The sequence below is a fragment of the Monomorium pharaonis genome, chromosome 8, assembly GCF_013373865.1.
Source record: "Monomorium pharaonis isolate MP-MQ-018 chromosome 8, ASM1337386v2, whole genome shotgun sequence".
In the NCBI taxonomy this organism is placed as follows: domain Eukaryota; kingdom Metazoa; phylum Arthropoda; class Insecta; order Hymenoptera; family Formicidae; genus Monomorium; species Monomorium pharaonis.
This window is the reverse complement of record NC_050474.1, coordinates 17,057,890-17,077,608: the sequence shown is the minus strand read 5'-3', so window position 1 is coordinate 17,077,608 and position 19,719 is coordinate 17,057,890. Positions and strand designations below refer to the sequence as shown.

At 32.1% G+C, this 19,719-nt stretch overlaps 1 protein-coding gene across 6 annotated transcripts in view; it reads right to left on the bottom strand.

The window, feature by feature from the left end:
- Positions 1 to 19,719, bottom strand: part of LOC105838285 (potassium voltage-gated channel subfamily KQT member 1) — an 87,904-nt gene that overhangs the window by 16,066 nt on the left and 52,119 nt on the right. The window contains exons 9-11 of one of the 6 annotated variants that reach the window (XM_028189080.2): positions 18,990 to 19,010; positions 16,728 to 16,963; positions 8,973 to 9,083 (exon numbers count right to left, since the gene is read on the bottom strand). In XM_028189080.2, coding sequence (XP_028044881.1) covers positions 8,973 to 9,083; positions 16,728 to 16,963; positions 18,990 to 19,010 — 368 coding nt within the window. Of the gene's footprint in view, positions 1 to 8,972; positions 9,084 to 16,727; positions 16,979 to 18,989; positions 19,011 to 19,719 lie in introns of all 6 variants that reach the window. The other 5 variants (XM_036291240.1, XM_028189079.2, XM_012683740.3 and 2 more) reach the window with 5 other exon arrangements.

Genomic DNA, 19,719 nt, shown 5'->3' with positions numbered 1-19,719 from the left:
TATATATTATAATTATATTATATTTAAATCTGCAATTATTATGCTTAAATTATAAAATTTTCACATTATCGATTTTGCGATATAATATTTTATTCATATTACATTTTATGTAATAATAAAAGTGATTATATCCCACCAAACACCAAGTTACATGTAACGTTCCTGTTAGTTGTAATTTCCCACTCAACAATGTAATTGTAATATAACACACGTGTTATATTACAATTACATTGTTGAGTGGGAAATTACAACTAACAAGCACGTTACATGTAACTTTGTGTTTGCTGGGATGTATATAAAAAGCGGAAAAAAATAGTTTCGAATAAATATCAAAATGATAAAATATTGATATCCTACTAAAAGTACACAATTTGCCTGTTTAAGAGTCTGGCGACAAATATGTCACAATCTTTTCCATTTAGAGCACAGACTTTGAAATAAGCTTTAAATTTTAAGCATTATATTTTCAATATAATAAAATATCAATGATTTCGATTTAACTCGATCAATCATGGGTCATTTCTCGCTGGATTATACGAAGAATATACATATATACAGAGTGTTTGGTAAAGATTTATGCAATTTTTATAAACAGGTAGAGCGCATTAAACTGAACAAAAAAGTTCTTTACCATTTTGTAATTTTCGCAATAGTTAATAAGTTGATGATTACACACAAAAAAGTGGTTGGTTCGGCGGATCAAAGTAATTAATCTTTATGTATGTTGACTTGCTGAATTTAAATCCAAGGTCAGAATTGCTGAATTGGCTTATTTTTTCTCAATTTCAAAAAGAAACCACTTTTTTTGTATACCTGTGCAATCAATAACTCGTTAACTATTGCGAAAATGGAAAAACGGTAAAGGACTTTTCTGTTCAGTTTAATGCGCTCTACCTGTTTATAAAGATTGCATAAATCTTTACCAAACACCCTGTAAAGAATAAATAAGTCTGTTTTCGAGACAAAGCTACGAGACGTAATGTTAATAAAGCTATTCTTTTTTGCAACTCGCATAACGCGCGAATAATTGTTACACGAGTTGGAAAATAGATTCGTGTGTCAAACGCAATATTACATGTCAATATTCATCGCGGATTACAGGCTGTCCCATATATTGACCAAAATATTGGTTTTGTTCTCTCTCGACTTTGCGCCAGTCATCCGTAGGCTCTCGACCCGCCCCTCTCCTACGCTTAGCCGAAGAGAGCGAGGGAGTACGCTTTATCGAGAAGAGCGCTCTTTCTTCAGGTGTTTACGTCTCTGAGAACGTTTAGCTCCTTGGCAGATGCTTTTGTCGTGAGTGTAAATGTGAGATAGAGTGCTTTATACAATGGCAAAACGCCATGAGGAATGCTTATAAAGTATCACGACGGAGAATTTGATTTCCACTGAGGAAAACGAGTAATAAATAAATAGATAGATCTCTTTTACTTTAGGATATAAACAAAATGTATAAATCACTTATCTCTGTCTCTCTCTTAAAATAATTGTCATATCATGTGTATTTTATTGCTTTCACGGGAAAAAATTTATATCAAGTAAAAACAGCCACTAAACAGATTATCTAAACACAGAACATGAAAGTTTATTTTATACTACAATTTTAATTATTATAATTCTTTCAGAAAAACTTGATTGAAAATGAAAATTGTTACTAGTGCATTTCCATAAAAATATTGATTTGCTTTTTATTATCGTATAAAATAAATTTCCAATACCTTGAGTCTAGACAATTAATGGGACTGTATACATTTTGTTTATTTAATATTATATTTTGCAACTTTTTTTATCACATCTTTTACATATTTTCAGACTAAAGTTAAATAGAAACAAATAAAGGTGAAGGTAATAGAATCGCGACGCTTTGTTGCAATTTTATTTACATACATCTTCAATTTGATTTTGCCGATGACAGATCAGCGAATTTTTTTGAACACAAATTTGCTTTTAATAAAACTGTGTCACTAGCAAGAGTTTTAACTTTCAATCAAGTTCTCTGTAAAAAGTTATAATATTTCGTGATTTTGTAATATGAAATAAACTGACAATATCCAGTTATCAGATAATTAGTTTTGTGATATATTCAGTATTATTTTTTAAACAAATATAACAATAAAATAATTTCTTTATAAACTTACAAAATACTTCTTTCAATCAAGAAAATAATACCAAATAAATAAAATTACTTGATAACTATGCACATTATAATAAATATATTTAAAAAAATGTTTTTAAATAAAAAATTTTTTAATATACACATGTAATTATATTTAGTGTAAATATTGTTTCGTGATTAAGAGAGAACTCTTGCATTTATCTTTATTTAAAGAAAACAATATCTTTACTTACTTTTAGAACTATCTAAGAAAATAAGAATTAAAATATATCTCGTGTGAGTAATGTAGAATTAATGTTACAAAACACGAAAGATTTTGTTGTCCTATATTTCCTATTAAATTAAAAAAACCAAATAATAAAATTCTGTTAGTGTTGTTTCTAAACTGATAGGAGAGAATTGCTGGAAAATAAAAATCATTAAAATTCAATATAATATATTGTTTTAAACGACAACATATTTGGAACGTGTGAAACTTGTACAATAACTGATAATAATAAAAAAAATACAGCGAATAACAGGATGAAAAAGAGAAGAAACGAGAACACATGTAAAAGGACTAAAGAATTTAATTTCACAGGGCGCGTATAATGATAATTTTTTAGAAACTTGAGATGAAAGCGAGCGACAATGAAACACTGAAAGATATATCCAAAACTAGGTGCTCTTAGCTAGGTTGGTAGGCGTAAGAAAGATTCGGGCGGAAGTACCGCGAGAACGAAGGGGGTTGAGTGAAGATGGAAGGGAAAATTCTGGCAAGTATCTTCATGCACAAGTTTCGAGACACGTGAACGGCAAGCGGGTTCGTTCGACACCGCGAAATCTGGGTCATTCGTACCCAGCCGCGGAGTAATGGCGCGATGGAAAAAGCAGCACTCACGACTCCGTGCGAGTGTACGAAAAGGGCCTTTTGTGCGAAATACCGTGCGATCCATTCGCGCCCGCAGAACCGACTCTCTTCGAAATGTCAATGGCGCGAAAAGCCGCCGAAAGGCCTCCCCCATCTCTCATCGTGCCTCTCTTTTACGCACTTAAGTGCGACGTGCAACAAAGGTATAAAGAGAAATTATTTTTAACGCAACCTGTACCATAATTACATACGCAGGATGTAAATGAATAACACTAGCTTAAACAAAATTTTTCAAAATTATTTTTATAGACAAGATGTTTCTTAATAATTTTTTAATACGATGCAAACAATGCCGCAAGTTAAATTACATCAGCAGGTTTCCTGGTTAAAATTTAACGTAGAGATCGGAAAAGGCATTTTTATTTTTTATTGGAAAAATTTCTTTTGTAAAAAAATTAACTAGATTAAATTATCCCGATTTTGATTAGAAATCGTACATGTATTGTTCATTCCCTGCAAAATATATATTTTTTAATTTTTATATCTCAATTTTTAGCTATGATTATATTGAATTTAAATACATAAGCAATATTTTTTCGTCTTTAAAGATATATTAATATATATAAATATATGTAGGTATACATATATGTATATATATATATATATATATATATATATATATATACACAAAATTTACACATAATATAACACTTTGTAAATATAAATTGGAAAATAAATGTTTTTAAATGGAAAACATTTGTGAAATCAAAAAGATATATAAAAGATTTTCAATTATTTATATAAGTACGGTAAAGATTTAAAAAGAAAGGATAGCACTTGGGTCAAGTTAACTGCATATGTATTTAATATGGCGTTGTTATATATTTTCCTCTTCTTCATAAATATTTTAAAGATATTTTTTAAAAGTATTTTTGTGAAATAAATAATTAACATAATTAATTAAGCACTTATTAATATATTTATGGAACATATTACACACGCAACCATTTATTAAATCTCAAACTGTATTTATTTATTACGAGGCGTTATCTTAACTTTTACCTGTCAAGAAGTTCCTTTAATTAACTGGAGAAAGACAACAAGTACTAATCAAAAGTTAAATACTAAATAAAATTTTAATTTTTGTATGATAATAAGATATGTTGTGTTTTCATAAAGAGTTTTATTGATGGTTACATTGTTTATGAAAAGTTTTATTAATGTTTACGCTGTTTGGAAGCACGTTGCAAACTTAGTTAATCTTCTGCTGACATTAATATTTTACAAACATTTAAAAAATTTGCATGATGAACATTTCCATGTTTCCATGTTTAAATATCTATCTTATAAACAATTTAAAAAATGCTTTAAAACAATTATAAATAAAACATTTTATTAATAATTTAATATGTGTATAATAAAATGATTTATATTTGTTTTCAATAAATTTATTTAAAGTAATAAATATTATAAAGAAACAGGTGAATATAACGAGCCAATACAGTATTCCTATCAAAATTATAATTTATTGACTACTATACATAAAGATGAAAAATGTAACAAACAAATGGACTCTAAAACGCAATAATAAAAAGAACTTGAAACGTTTCGATTTTACGAAGTCCTCATCAGTCGATACAAAAAATATTTAAGATTAAACAAAAATAAGTATTGCCATAATGTTAACAATGCATAAACAATGAAAAAACTTGAAGTCATCAACATATCGCCGGAAAATTAAGTCATATAAATAAAAAAATGGTAAAAGATACGGAATAACGCAAAAACATTACAAATAAGACAAAAAAACGAAGACAATATTTTTTCGTTTGTTGGAGAAAAAACGTAGAATCAAACCGGAATTTTTTTATTCCACGGCGAAAAAACGTGGAGTCAAATCATTAAAACATGAGGGTAATTCCGGTCAATAATATTAGAAAATAATGTAGTCAATAAAATTGTGGAAAACTCTAAAATAACCGGAAAAAAAAAAACAAAAACATTATACACGGAATATGTAAAACAACGAGAAAAGTATAAAAAACAAAAAGTCACACTTGCGATAATTACAGATGTTGTACCAAAGTAAGAGTACATTGTAGGAAGGAAGCGTCAAAACGTGTGAACTGTTTGACAGTCAACGATGTGAGCTGGCAGAATTATCCGCTTTCTCTTCTGGACAGAATGTCAATAATAGGAATTGTCGAGAAGCTCTGTGTCTTTTTGCAGGTTGATACCGTTAATTTGCTCTTTGATATGAATCATTTCTGAAATGAGTCTTTCTTGATAGGATGGTTCCGAGTCAAGGATTCTGACGTTATTCAAATCGAAAAGATAATTATTTTTTAACATATGTGTTCTGTCACGACAGAGCTTCTCGACAATTCAAGTTTATAGTTATTCGCGTGTTCCTTTATTCTGGTTTTCAGCTGCGTTTTGGTCTGTCCCACATAAGAATGCACTGCAATTATTGCAGCAGATTTTGTAGACGACATTATTTCTTGAATTAATACCAGTTTGATCTTTCTGCACTCGGATAAACATGTTTAATTTGTTAGGACAACGAAAGCCAACAGTAAACAAATTAACAACGTTGGATGCGGTTTCAGACATTTGCTTGATTTAAGGCAGTGCAAAATATTTTTTCTTATTACACGGCTTTCAGATGTAAGCTGATTGTAAAGAAGATTAAAAAAGCTTCTTTATATTTTTACTTTGCATTACCGAGCTCATTATAATTTGTTTTCTGTTAAAGCTGTTTATTTGCCCGCAAAAAATTCCCGAACTTAGGGGATTATTTTAGAGCCTCAGGGGTGCCGTTACCCTTTAATTGAAACGTCTACTTAACATTTAAGCGTACATCTCATAAATACATTATTTTCGTCGGGGAAATAAAGAGCTACAATAATATAAATTGCGATAGTGATGCAAAGCAAAGACTTATCTCTGAAATTTTACGTTCAGAAGAGCACAATTTGAATAAAGTGTAATTACAAGCCGTAGAAGGCAGATATTGGCCAGTTTAACTGAGCATAAATACATCGTATCGACTTCCTGAGCGATATATCAGCGTTATCTGTGAAATTTATTATGTAACTATTTGGAAATGGGAGAGAGGCCTCATCGACGAATGAACCAAATTAGATGCATGGCCGCATTGGGTGCAGGCACCTTATAATTAATATGTGCGATCAGTCTTGAAATAAATAATTTAATCCTTCAACTGTCATAAGGCGCTATTGCAAAGCGCGTAAAGTGGCGCTTAATATAGAAAAAGCGCGTACCTACACGCGCCAGTTAAAACTGAAGTTAATTAATATAATTAATGTAATTTATCAATTACTTTTCAATTTATTATTGAGCTCTCGATCTGCTTCCTAGCGAGTACCGCCGGGATGACATTACGGGAGCCAAAGGCTAAAGGTTAAATACTCCTTCGTACGTTATACTCGTGTTCGATAATGTACCGAAGTGTAGAATATGTATTGTGCATACGCCTACTTGGGTAATATTCAATAACCTTCATTTTCATTTCTCTCCCGGTTATCGTTCGTAGCTCGCAGTGGATTGGTAATGGACGGTTGAAAGGTGAAAAACGCGAATGCACGAGTGCAGGGGGCACTGCACGCGACGAAAAATGACGAAAACGATCAGATTACACGTAGATTACGACAAGAGTTACAAGACAAGTTTCTCCGACGACATTACAGAGATCGAGAACTCCGTCGCGCGTTCGTTCGGATTTCTCCTTTCATGAGCGCGGATGAGGAAAGAAGAAGAACTGCAGGATTTTCGCGAGATTAAATCTCGTCTTGGGGGAAATGGAAGAGCATGTTCCGGGTCTAACGCGGGGACCCGTGCCGGGCGTGTAACGATCTACGCGATATTTATTCGTATATTATGATAGAGAGGTATGCACGAGGCGCAGGAAAATTCCTCGACGCTATCGATTCCGCATACAAAGTAGAAGTAATTTGCATGGAGATATACCTTTCACGGCTCCCTATACTCTGATTTCGGTCGGCGCGGGTCTAACTCCGTGTACACGCGAAACGGGCGTTTAATAACTCGGGCGATCGACCACCGCGGCCACGGCAGTGGGTTACGAGGGTCGCTTTAGGAGTTACCAAACAGATCGCAGATCTCCGGTGTTTAATGTCTATCGGGGTTATTAGCGACCAGGAAAAAACCGGGAGGAGTCAGAAATTATTAACCCAAGATAAGATTAAATTAATTATTGCGAATTACCGTAATGTCAATTCTATAAATTTTTTAGGTTAGAAAAGTAAAGCTTTTTTTTGTGATTTTTCTATTTTACAACAAGCAATTTGCAGAAAGTTATCAACGGTTAAAAAAGAACTATAATGACGTTAATCGCAAATCACTCATGGCAAGAGTGCTGAAAATTAAACAAAATGTTTATGATGCTTCAGTAATCGTGCACTTATTTAACGAATTTATTTAACAGGTTTATTATAAAAGATATTTCTTTGTTTCGCTTAAAAATATATTATTAAACGTTCTAGAATTATGCACTGTCAAGATAATACATTTTTTATCAAGATGGTAATAAGAACAGTGTTTTTTAGTGAGATTAAATCTCAAAGTACTAGAGTTGTCACTATCGATAATAATTGATATTTTAATGTTTAACTATCGATTATCTTCGATAGTTACGAAAAACATTTATATAACATGTTTAAAAAATTATTCAAGTTCATTATATGTATGTACATACATGTAAATACCAAATTAAAAATACAAAAATTTGAATATAAATTTCGAAGCTAAAAGTTAATTTTTAAAAATATAAATAATGGAAGTGAAAAATAATTTGTTTATATTTTACAAAAGATTTTAATGAAAGTATCACTACAATAGTTCACGGAGCATCACAATTATGAAACTGAAGGAAAACTGGAAGAGGCACTAGCCTGCTTAATAAAGCGATACGATAGAATGAAATTTTGAGAGCAACCTGTTTTCGTCATATCTGCTTTCGTCATAACGTTAAGTACTCACGGTAACGTTTTGTGTTACTACACAACTGAACCTTTGACTAACTTTTTTGACTCACTTGTACTACAGCGTTTTGCTCCTACGCAGCGACAGAAAGAGCGAGATAGATTGCTTTCAAAATCTATCTAGCTTTATCTCATTTTCCGTACACGTGCTTGGCATTACAGTATTTTTTCCAATCTTCCTTCATTTCGATAGTTTGAATAGTGATAAGACGATTGAATTCAAAAGTAGAACCAATCACATTTTGTGCTTTACTTAATGTTCAATGAGCATTTGTAGAAAACTTGTATTAAAATTCGTGTTTACAATGCGATAAAAAATAAAAGAAACTATCGTTGTTCTCGTGCATCGATAGTTCTCTAGCTCTAATATAAGTACAATAATGTGCGAAACAAAAATAAAATATTCGTATAGAAAATCAATCGATTATCGCACAAAAGCAATTGTATACAATACAATTTAAGCTGCGGCTGACTTAGATTAAAAATTAAAACTAAATGCAAAAAGATATGATAATATTAAAATATGTAAAATTCTCATCAGAAAAATTTTAAATCACCGAAAGGAGCAGAAGAGACAGTACGAATAAGAAAAAAGAAATTCAACGAAAAAGACGGTTTAAAATGAAGAAGTTAAAAATCAAGAAACTCACAATGATGTCTGACAGAATTGAAGAAATTGCGGAAATAGAGGAAAAGATAAATACATTCCTTTAAAAAATACAAGATTAAAGTTCCTGTTAAAAATGTCTCAAAAATTATGACAAAAGTTAGATTCTATTTTATTTAAACATGTTCAACTTACCTTTGATTGTACTATTTCTTTTCAATTAATTTAAAAATTAAAAATCTTTCTTTGCTTTAGTGCTAAGAATTTTTCTAAAATTGTGAAAAAATCAGAATATTTGTTTCGCCAACAAAATATGCCCTGAATGTGTTTCAATGCGCGTAAAACCTAAAAATTTGAAATTCAATAAATACTTACGTAGTTACTCTCTGCGGTTCTTCGATGTCGATGTCAATTTCGTCGCTGGTCGCCTCCGTCACCGAACTCGTCTGCGAGGTGAAGAGGCTTCCCCTGCCAACCGGAAACACACTAGTCAAACTAGAGGCTCGCGCATCTCGTTCCTTTGACGTACCAAGATTGCTCCGGAGAAGACGCTCTTCTGACGCGTGTCTATCATGACGACTCACTTTCGCAAATCTCCGCGTGTATAATTCCACGAGAATCACTTCATTAACGTCGCTCGCATATTTCATGAATCGCGAAGTTTGTCCAGCTAATTTTTTAAATTACTCATAATTGGAAACGTTACGCTCGTAAAAATTACACGTTATCGTTATCATTACTTAGAAAACAACAGTTTGTTACTTTTTTTATTGCTTTTTACGAAATTCTAAAAATCTTTCTTTTAGAAATGACGTCCAACTGTCTATGTTACTATTTAACTAGTTCAATACGATTTTAGTTAACATATTCATACATTGTACGTTTATAAATTAACGACAAAAGTAATATAAAAGAAACGTAACACGATAACAAATAATAATAAAATATTTGTTACACTAAAAAAAGTATTGTTAATTTGATTAAATTTTCCAATTAAATTAAAATTTTGTCAGCTAAAGAATTTATATATTTAACTTAAATGCACAAATTTCAATTCAAGTATTTATATATTTAATTGAAATATATAAATACTTGAATAGACATAAAATGAAGTAATTTAGTTGGAAAATTAGTCCAATTAACATTTTTTTCTTGTGTGTACTTTTATAGAAAAATGTACTTTTATGGAAAAAATACAATTGTTATAAAAAAAAGAAGAAACGACAATGTTATAAGTTATACATTACTTTCGAACCCTTTGGTTATTCGCTATTACATGAATATAGGCATAACGCGTTCTCCTCGAAATTATCATTAAACGCGTCTAGCAAGTATTTGGCGTTTCCGATGTATCGGAATTCCCGCGGCTTCTACGCAGCGCGCGACTTCTGAAAGTCTTTCTCCGGAGCAATTTGCTAAATATGTCTCTTGACAGCGGAGAGAAATGCCGTTGGGAGAGACTACGTCGGCACAAATAAGAAACAGCTGAACAGAGAGAGTTTGCTTTCTGTTTCTCGAAACGGCGCATTAGGACACTATATAGTACCGCAGATATATAAATTCTCAACTCGCATCGATCAAATGCAGATTGCGCGGCGAGCACTCGAGTTCGCGCGGTGTATAGCATCGCGATTTATTAAGATTTTACATGCGCGCCGGAACTTCTCGTTACGTTTAATTTAGATAATGCAGCTAATCGATAGTTTTAACGGTTTCTTCGATATATCGCTACAATTTGTAAAGCTTCGGAAATTCATGATTCTTCGCGTACAAATTATATATTCATACGTAATTTGTCCGCGATATCTTGCATCAACTTTCGAACACGTCGATAATTGATGCGCTCGAAAACTGATGGAAGATATCGAATGACGTGTGTGTGTGATATGTCGATGCTACGTCTCCCCCAAATTACTGCTGTTGTCAGCATTATTTGGGAACTCGCGGTTCTTCACCGGTAAATAATATAATCTGATATGTTTAATTCTTGAACACCTCGATAATTAAAGTACAAATATTAAACAATATTTATATATAGATATATATATCTATTACATGTAATGTAAGATATTTCCAATTTGTGGATATAAAAAGTTGCGGATTTTCTTTGTATTAATCTGTGTTAGCATCCAATCGTTTATTTCCACGAGTACACAGAAAAAGATAGTTGCAATTAGCATAATTAAATTATAATTTATAGCTACATTTCAGCTGTATTTATAATTATTTTCGTGCAAATGGTAAATTTTAATTACTATTATTGCATAAATAGTAAGTGAATAAAATAGTTAACAAAATAATTCTATTCTCTATATTTATGATTACATTTATACATAAAAATGTTTATTTTACTTTTAGCAATCATATCTTGAGATTTTACATTATTAATTGAAATTATTATATTTTAAAATTTTTTAAATATTTATACTGTAAACGCAAAATTATTTATTTTACGACTAATATTAAAGCAATAAATTAACTATAATTATTTTAGGATGCAATTAATCAAATATACTACATAGAAGAAAACAACGTTTTCGCTACCAGTGCATGAAAAATGATCCTTTTTTCACGTGTCACTTCACACAAAAAGATTAATATTTCGACGCACAGGTAACAAAAAATATTGTATGCGACATGTGCGAATCTCGTCTTCGGCTCGTGTGTTTTACCGCACTAGTTGTATAAATATCTATTTTGTTAGATATACGTAGAAATCAATTCTTTTCGTGTCGCTTTTTTCGGTCGGAAAGTCGTCGATTTCTCACGGAATAATTTTTTCACACAAGTAATTTATTATTTTGCTGTTTTTTTTTCTTTCTAATAGACATAAACCGTGAGTAATACTTTTCTGCACGTTCATCTCATTTTTCAAACGTTTGCTACTACATTCACATGCACATTATCTTGCGCGACACATACGGTAACATATACGAACTCTCTCGCAAAATTACCGATATTTCGTCACCTTCGTGAATCTAACCTCAGCTACTCTGTATTTGTGTTATTTGAAGACATCAGATCGTGTCATATCAAGATTGCGTAAAAGAAATCGATGTATGGTAATATAATTGGTGTCAGTAATAAGATCAAAGATGAATACCAAAAGCTCATACCAAATAATATCCGGAAATAATAGCAAACTGCACTTTTATAAATCGTCCAAATTGCGAAAAGGACTACAGAAAATCTTTTGTCACAAAAAATCAAAAGAAAAATGTTTAAATATATACAATAAGACAAATATTACTAAATATAGAATTTTTTTAGTCATTATAAAACTATTTCAAGTTTTTTTTTTATTTAAAGAGGGCGGAACTAAACCCACAATTTTATGCTGGTACATAGAACAATAATAATTAAATAAAATATATTTGTTTTAATTATACCAATGTTTGATTTTTTTTTCCGTGCAAATGTTTTTTTGTTTATTTTAAATTTATGGCACACTTTTTGCTAATTCCACATTAATATCTAAATAAATTTTGATTTTAACGAAAGACACTGATTAACTTGTAAAAATAAACAAGGAGGAACAAGCGAGCGATCTTTAGAGAAGATTAACGTGCTGTATAATTGAAATGACGCGCTTGAGACATTTTACGTGAGCTTAAAGTGATAAAGGTTGCGGAAGAGACTCCCGACGCGCGCGCGTGTATCAACGAACGTATCCTTTAGCTTTTGAGGATCAGCGTGCAATTACTCGCACAGCCACATTCAGGAAGTCTCCGGGACACCCCGATATACTTTTCACTCGATGCTGCTCGACGAGCACTCGGAAATAAGCTCCATCAATTTCATGGTACCAGCTCCATCTTCTCGCCGAGCTGAAAGGTGAGTCTTCCGAGCGGCTCTTTCGCTCAATGGGCGAAGATACGTCCGTTTAAAGGTGACGATGTGAAACACTTCGCGCCGTTACGAATGTTATGGATGCAAAGTTGACACATTGTAACATAACGCGAACGAAATTGATTGGATTGGATTGCAGTAATTTTCCTTGTTACTTTGGATACTCTAATTTTCTCCACTGACAATATTTGAGAGACTGAAAAATACCATTTCTTACAGATTTTGTAACTAATTTTTCCATAGCAAAAATGTTGTACCATTAAATTGAAGAAGCAAACTTTTTCATAAACTAAACTTTAGTGACCTAGATTGAATATAAAATCATATCTTCTTTTAACTGATTTTAGATGAAGTTTATAAGATGAATGTTATAATTTTAATTTGTAGTCTATTAACAAAAACCTTTTCTATAAAAAAATTCAATAAATAATAATCGACGTTTTTAGTAAAAAAATGATTCTGAATTAATCAAAATAATTGTAAAATGTGAAAGATCAAATCTGTCATCAAATCTGTATTTTAAAAAAGTAAGACATTAACGATTATTATCTCAAGTATAAACAAGAATATAAAATTTTCTTTAAAAAGTTTAATAATCTTAAGTTTTAGCAAAATGTGTTTTTAATTCTCAATATTGTAATAATCTAAAATAAAAAAATAATCTAAATACATTTAAAAAGTACATTATGATTGTCTTAATATAATAATAAGTACAGTCAAACTTCATTAACTCGAAAATCTCTACAATTCGAATTTCTATTTATTCTCTAAAAAAAATCTATAAATTAAAGAAAATTGTATAACTCGATAAAAACCTTTATAGTCGAAGGAAAATAGGAGATTAACTCGAAGTATTTTTATAACGTTAAGATTGATATTATGCCTTAGCCTCTATATTTCGAAGTTTGATATAATTAAAATCACTCAAACTCGAAGTAAAAAATTTTGTATCAATTTTTTTTTCTTTTTCCTTTTTTCTTTGACCGTTAAAACAACTGAATATATAAACAAACGATTACGTCTGCTAAAATCACAGATAAAATTATATTTTTTTCACTAAATAAAAAAAATACATATATGTATACAAAATTACATATATGCTCTTTTATACAATTAATTAAAAAAATAATTTATTAAAGTTATTAAAATATTAATTTTTTTTTATTGTAATTTTTCACAGTAATTTTAAAATATTTATTTATATGTAATTTCAATATGTATTTTTATGTGCTTATGTCAGAAATAAAATGTTATCGAAATCTCTACAAATTAAATTTTTTATAACTTTATTGTTCAAAATACTTGATAACTCGAAACATTCGGTAATTATTATCGACAATACGAGCCCACAATAAAAATAAAAGTACTGGGTTAGGGACTAGACCCATCTATCGTTATGTATTTTGACGCGCTATATCCGAATCTGATATAAAAATAGGAAGATAACCGGTTATTTGTCGAGTTATAGCGAGTCGAGAGCCAAGAACTCCCAAAATCCAAAATATTTGGATGTGATCGAAGCCCGTGTGTTTGAAAAGTGAAAAAAATAATATGCCTCTACGTCTCATTTTTACTACAGCATTTACGTCGTCTCATATTTAGCCCGCTTCCGTACTCTTTTGTCTTCAAACGACCTCTATAAAGAATTTCTTTTACGCTTATTTCTTTTCACCAGCATTCCTCTTTTCAATGTCCAGCAAAAGTCGACCATCATACTGACGTCCCATCTTCCTTGATACCGCCATTCCAATTCTTCCATCTCTCTTTCACATTAAACTAGGTTTAATGAAACAGTTCGTCGAAGCTCTTGAGAAAGAAGGACAATGCTTCGAATATTTGAGGCAGACGTTCGGACTAATATCCGAAGCTAAGCTGAAGGAAGAAATATTTGATGTATCGCAAATTCGTATTTTATTGAAGAATAAAATATTCATTATTATTAAAATAACTTATACCGAGAAAGCAGTGTGGCTCAGCTTCAAAGAAATTGTAGAAAAATTTTTAGGAAAGTAAGAAACACAAAAAGTAAAGACTAGAAAAACATTGTGATATAGAATTAGGTCTCATGAGTTTAAAAATTCATTTCCTTAAATCACACATTGACCACTTCCCTGAAAATCTTGGGGACTTCAGTGAAGAACAAGGTGAAAGATTCCACCGAGGTATTAAAGAAACGGAAAGGCGGTATCAAGGAAGATGGGACGTCAATATGATGGCCGACTTTTGCTGGACATTGAAAAGAGAAATGCCGGTGAAAAGAAATAAGCGTGAAAGAAAGAACCCTTTACGCAGGCCGTTAGAAAACAAAAGAGTAAGGAAGCAGGCTAAATATGAGATGACGTAAATACTGTAGTAAAGATGAGATGTAGAAGCAGTTCAAAAATGTTATTTTGTCACCTTTCTAACAAGCGGTCTTTGATCATATCCAAATATCCTAAATTTTGGGGGTTTTTGATCTACAATTGGCTATAACTCGACAAATAGTCGATTGCCTCCCCCCCCCCCCATATTTTTGTGTCAGATTCGGATTCAGTGCGTCAAAATACATAAAGATAGATGGGTCTAGTTCCCAGCACAGGGGAACATACTTTTATTTTTTTGTGGCCCTATGTAATTGTTTAACATTTGAATTATTTTCCATTCCCTTTAAACTCGAGTTAAACAGAGTTCAACTGTATTAAAAAAATTCTAATTCTGGATTTAAAAATATTATTTCCTATCCAATATTTTCTCATCTCAACTTATAAAAATTATTATTAAAGAGATATATCCTTTATACTTATGTATACATATACACGGTGTCGTGTAAATCTTCCGTTAATGTTTACAAGCAGGTAAAGCGACTTAAACTGAATAGAAAAGTCCTTTACCGCTTTGCAATTTTCGCAATAGTTAACAAGTTGTTGATTACACAAGCACATAAAAAAGTGGTTGGTCCGGCGGACCAGATTAGTTAATCCTTATGTATTTTGACTCGCTGAATTCAAATCCAAGATCAGAATTGTTGAATTGGCTCATTTTTTACTCATTTTAAAAAGAAACACCATTTTTTGTGTAATCAATAACTCATCAACTATTGCGAAAATTGCAAAATGGTAAAAGACTTTTCTATTCAAATTTATCAAAAATTTATCAATTATCAATAGTTTTCAATCAATTATCTATTTTGATTTATTTATCTCGTATTGATTTTGCTTAATTTACATCTCCCACGTGACCCATTTTATATCAACGTGCATGAATGTAGCAATTTTCTAATTATTCTACCGTTTTTATCTCACAAACTATTAAAAAAACATTGTACACGACAGAAGAATCGTCTTTATAAATTTTAACACTTCAATATTTCATAGGTTTGAATCACATATATTTATAAAATTTAAAACAAAATTCAAAAATTCTTTTTTATTATATTATTTTATTGTGAACTGCACTAAAATAATATTACTTGGACTAACATTGTAATTTGCACCATCTATATCCAATTCTCATGAAATATAGACACCTGATAGATATGCAGCCTGAAAATGCTACTCGTAACTTACATAAAAAATTTTTTTTAAATATTTTTGTTATTTTTAAATAATTTTGTTATTTTTTAAACATATCATATATGTTTAAAATATTTATTAGTAATTTATTAGTATAAAAAGAAGTTATTCACATACGCATTTATCAACTCAATATATATTTACTCACTATAATTATCTAATTAATCTAGTATTTATAAATTTTCATTTAAAACATCATTTTTTATGATTATTTTCTATATCTTCTACAATAATTATTTTTTTGTTTATTAAAAAAAATGCAACGTCATAAAAAAATATTTCATTACTGAGGTTTTTGCGGTTATTTATTCTATCATCATGAAAGGTTTCCGGATGAATACCGCGTATTGAAACAGCGTTGTGCCGACGCGACGTTTCGCAAACATTGCTGTTTACATGCATTGGGCTCTGAGAGCTACGATACTCTCTTGATTTGTGAATAAATCCTTAAATACCCCTTTCTTAGCGATGGTGATGGAATACTTTATTACGTTGGAATTAGCATGCAACATGTAAATCCTGGAAAATTTTGTTCAAATTTGATTCGTTCCGGTTTGATTTCAAATACGTTGTTAAAAATTCGACTCGAATTCGATTCGATTCGATTCGACCTCGCAAACGTTTGATTCGCACTTCTAATTTCCAGGATTAATCATAACGTCCCAACGCATTTCTCCCTTTGTTACTTTCTCTCTCTAATGTAAAACTTTCTTAGATGTATGCCGCTCACCGGTTGTCGCGCCTGGCGCGATTCGGCGTGCCCACCTTGGGCTCCTCCATGTAAAAGACCACGTCCCCCTCATTCTCAAGACGCTGATTCTGCCCGTCGTTCTGTCCGGTCCCGGCACCGGCCGATATGCCGCCTGATATCGTGACGGGCGGCAGGGCCGGTTGTTGCTGCTGCTGCTGGACGTCCATTCGGTTCCGCGACTTCCGCCTCTTCAGCACACTCGCCTTCTTTGCCACCTGGATCATCAGAGACTGAACCCCCGGTGCCCTCCCGTTACAACACACATCGAACACAACATGCACTATCCCTACTGGCCAGATATTCGGCCCATTTATTTCTCTCCCTCCCCCCTTTCTCTCTCTCTCTCTCTCTCTTACACACACATACATACACACACACACAACACTTTCTTTTTTTCTTTTAAACAACGAGCCCATCATCACAGCTATCATCAACATCGTCACCCGAAAGATATGTTATGCAAAATGCAACGATCTCTCCCGTCGGGACGCCCGGAACGAAAGTCTTCTGCGGGAAATTACGTTGGTCGCGGGCCGATATCATTCATGGCATCCTTTTAGCGCGAAAACAATTCAATATGACCCGGACCCATCGCGGAATCCCCGGGGATATACATATGCCGAGGATGTTACGTAAAGTCTACGTTTTTCCTCTCTCTTTCTCTCATTCTCGGCAGATTTACCTTGTAAATACGGAACCTTGTTTTATTAATGCAAACAAAGGTATCTTATGTAGGAAAAAAAAACACGCCTTTCATTCGGCAAAATGTATTCTGAAAGTACCTTCTCGACCTGTTAGGAGAATCTTTGTTAAGAAAGCGTCTGTATTCCCGTGACACCGTATACTCTTCGTACATAGAATTGTCGAGCCGCACGACCGACGTAAATTCCCATTTTTGTATGGCGAATTCGCGAGCGAGATTTCAAGGTGCCTCTCTAAAGGCTAAGATGCAGAGACAAGGAGTAAGCACACATACACGCACACGTAAACGCACGCACGCGAGCGCGCGCGCGCACACACGCACACGCACACACACACACACACAGAGCTAGGAATATATAATTCAGACTCATGCATGCTACAAAATGTCTCTAAGTAAGATAAAGTTATTTTTTTATCACACGACACCGATCGCTATCTTTAGAGAGGAAGAATACATAAAGTGCAGGAATATAAAAGCTAGAGATACGAAGGCAAGGCAAAAACGCGATCAAGTAGACGATTATATTGTTCCTTCATAAGCGAGCCTGAAGAAGCTTACGCAAAGCCTTCGTTCGTTCGAGAAGAAGTAACTTGTGGGAACGCGCGCGGGTAGACCGTCTCGTTCGTCAGAAGGAAGAAAAAACAAAACTCCGTAAGTATCTCGTTCGTCTTAGTTGGCATTTGTAGCTGCGACGTTAAAAGAAAATGATGTGTCCCGAGAGTAGATGGAGGATACAACATTGAAGCGAATAAGTGGTGCAATGGCTTCACAAACGCTTGTTTTTGTTTCACGTTTCACTTGAAAATCCAAAAAATCTCCGGCAAAGACGAATATACAGATTCGTACTTCGTACGAACGTCAGAATATGGCGTGATTTTTTATGATTTAAGTACACAATATTTAATGTCATAGATTTCGCGTAAACTTTTTTTTCAGTTATTATTCACGAAGTAGCGAGTTTTATACGTTATCCAACGTTTAATCTCAAACGTCCGAAATTAAATGTGACAAATAAAAAAAAAAAATTGTTAAGATAAGGAAAGTAAGAAAATTATATATTTTTAAATGTTATTTGTACGGCAGTAAATATAAATCGATATTACGCTATGAAATTTAAATCTCAGGACACAATACAATATTTTCATTATTTAATGACAACTGTCTAACGATTTTTGTCGTATCAATTTTTTTTTTGCATGTCAGTCGTGTAAATTATTATTACGTTCTGAGGGTTAAATTTTAAACGCGCCCGCGGTGGCGCATTTGCGGACAGGCTCAGACTTAAAATTGACCATTCTCACAGTTACATTAAGCGTGCGGCGAGAAAGTACGTTTCTTGTGGCAGCGTTGAATATATCTTTCAATATGCATATATTATACATTCAGCAGACACGGTGAGTGAAGTGGTCCCGACTTACATAATGTAAAAGATAAGACGTTTCACGTCGTGTAACAGAAATGGTGATATAAAGTTTGGAAAAAAATAAACATGCAAAAGAGAGAATAAAAATGGAAATAAATATAAACCATTTACATACCATCTTCTTTACACAAATCAACTGAAATATATTTAAGGCATATTTTATCATCGTTAAATTGTCACTGGGAGTTCTTACTATCTCAAAAATATCGTAAAATCGGTGCTTGCGCGAATGCACGCGGATTTTCAATTTGAAAAGAGGGGGTTGAAAATTTTGGCAGCAGATGCCGTTGGAGATACCGTTCCTATTATATATCGCTTCGTAATCGAGCGTAACGCGCCGAAATGTGCCGATTGACTTATTCATCTTTTCACTTTATCTTTTCTTGATTTTTTGCAAGCTTTTTCACAGATTGAATTTTATCATCAGATTAAAGACTAAAGAATAAAAGACTAAATTACACAGCGTCTTGTCTTTGACAATTTTTTATGACTGAATAAATATAAGAAAGTAAAGCTTTACAAGATATTTACGGAATACATAAAGATATTTTACAGAATACATAAAGATGGAATAAAAATAAGAAAACGGCAGAGATAAACTCAATTTTTTCAATTAAAAAAATTTAGTAATGTAATTTTTTATAATATAATAATAGCTGGCATCTTGTTAATTTTTATTTAATCTATTTTGTATAAGTTCACTTAATAACGGCAGCCTCTTGAAAATTTTTAGTTAAAAGTAGCCATGGTCGGATTATTAATAGCTGCAGAAGAAAGCAAAAAGTATTTGATGTACAATTTGAAAATAATTAAGATTAAAAGCTCCATTTCATAATTATAATTAT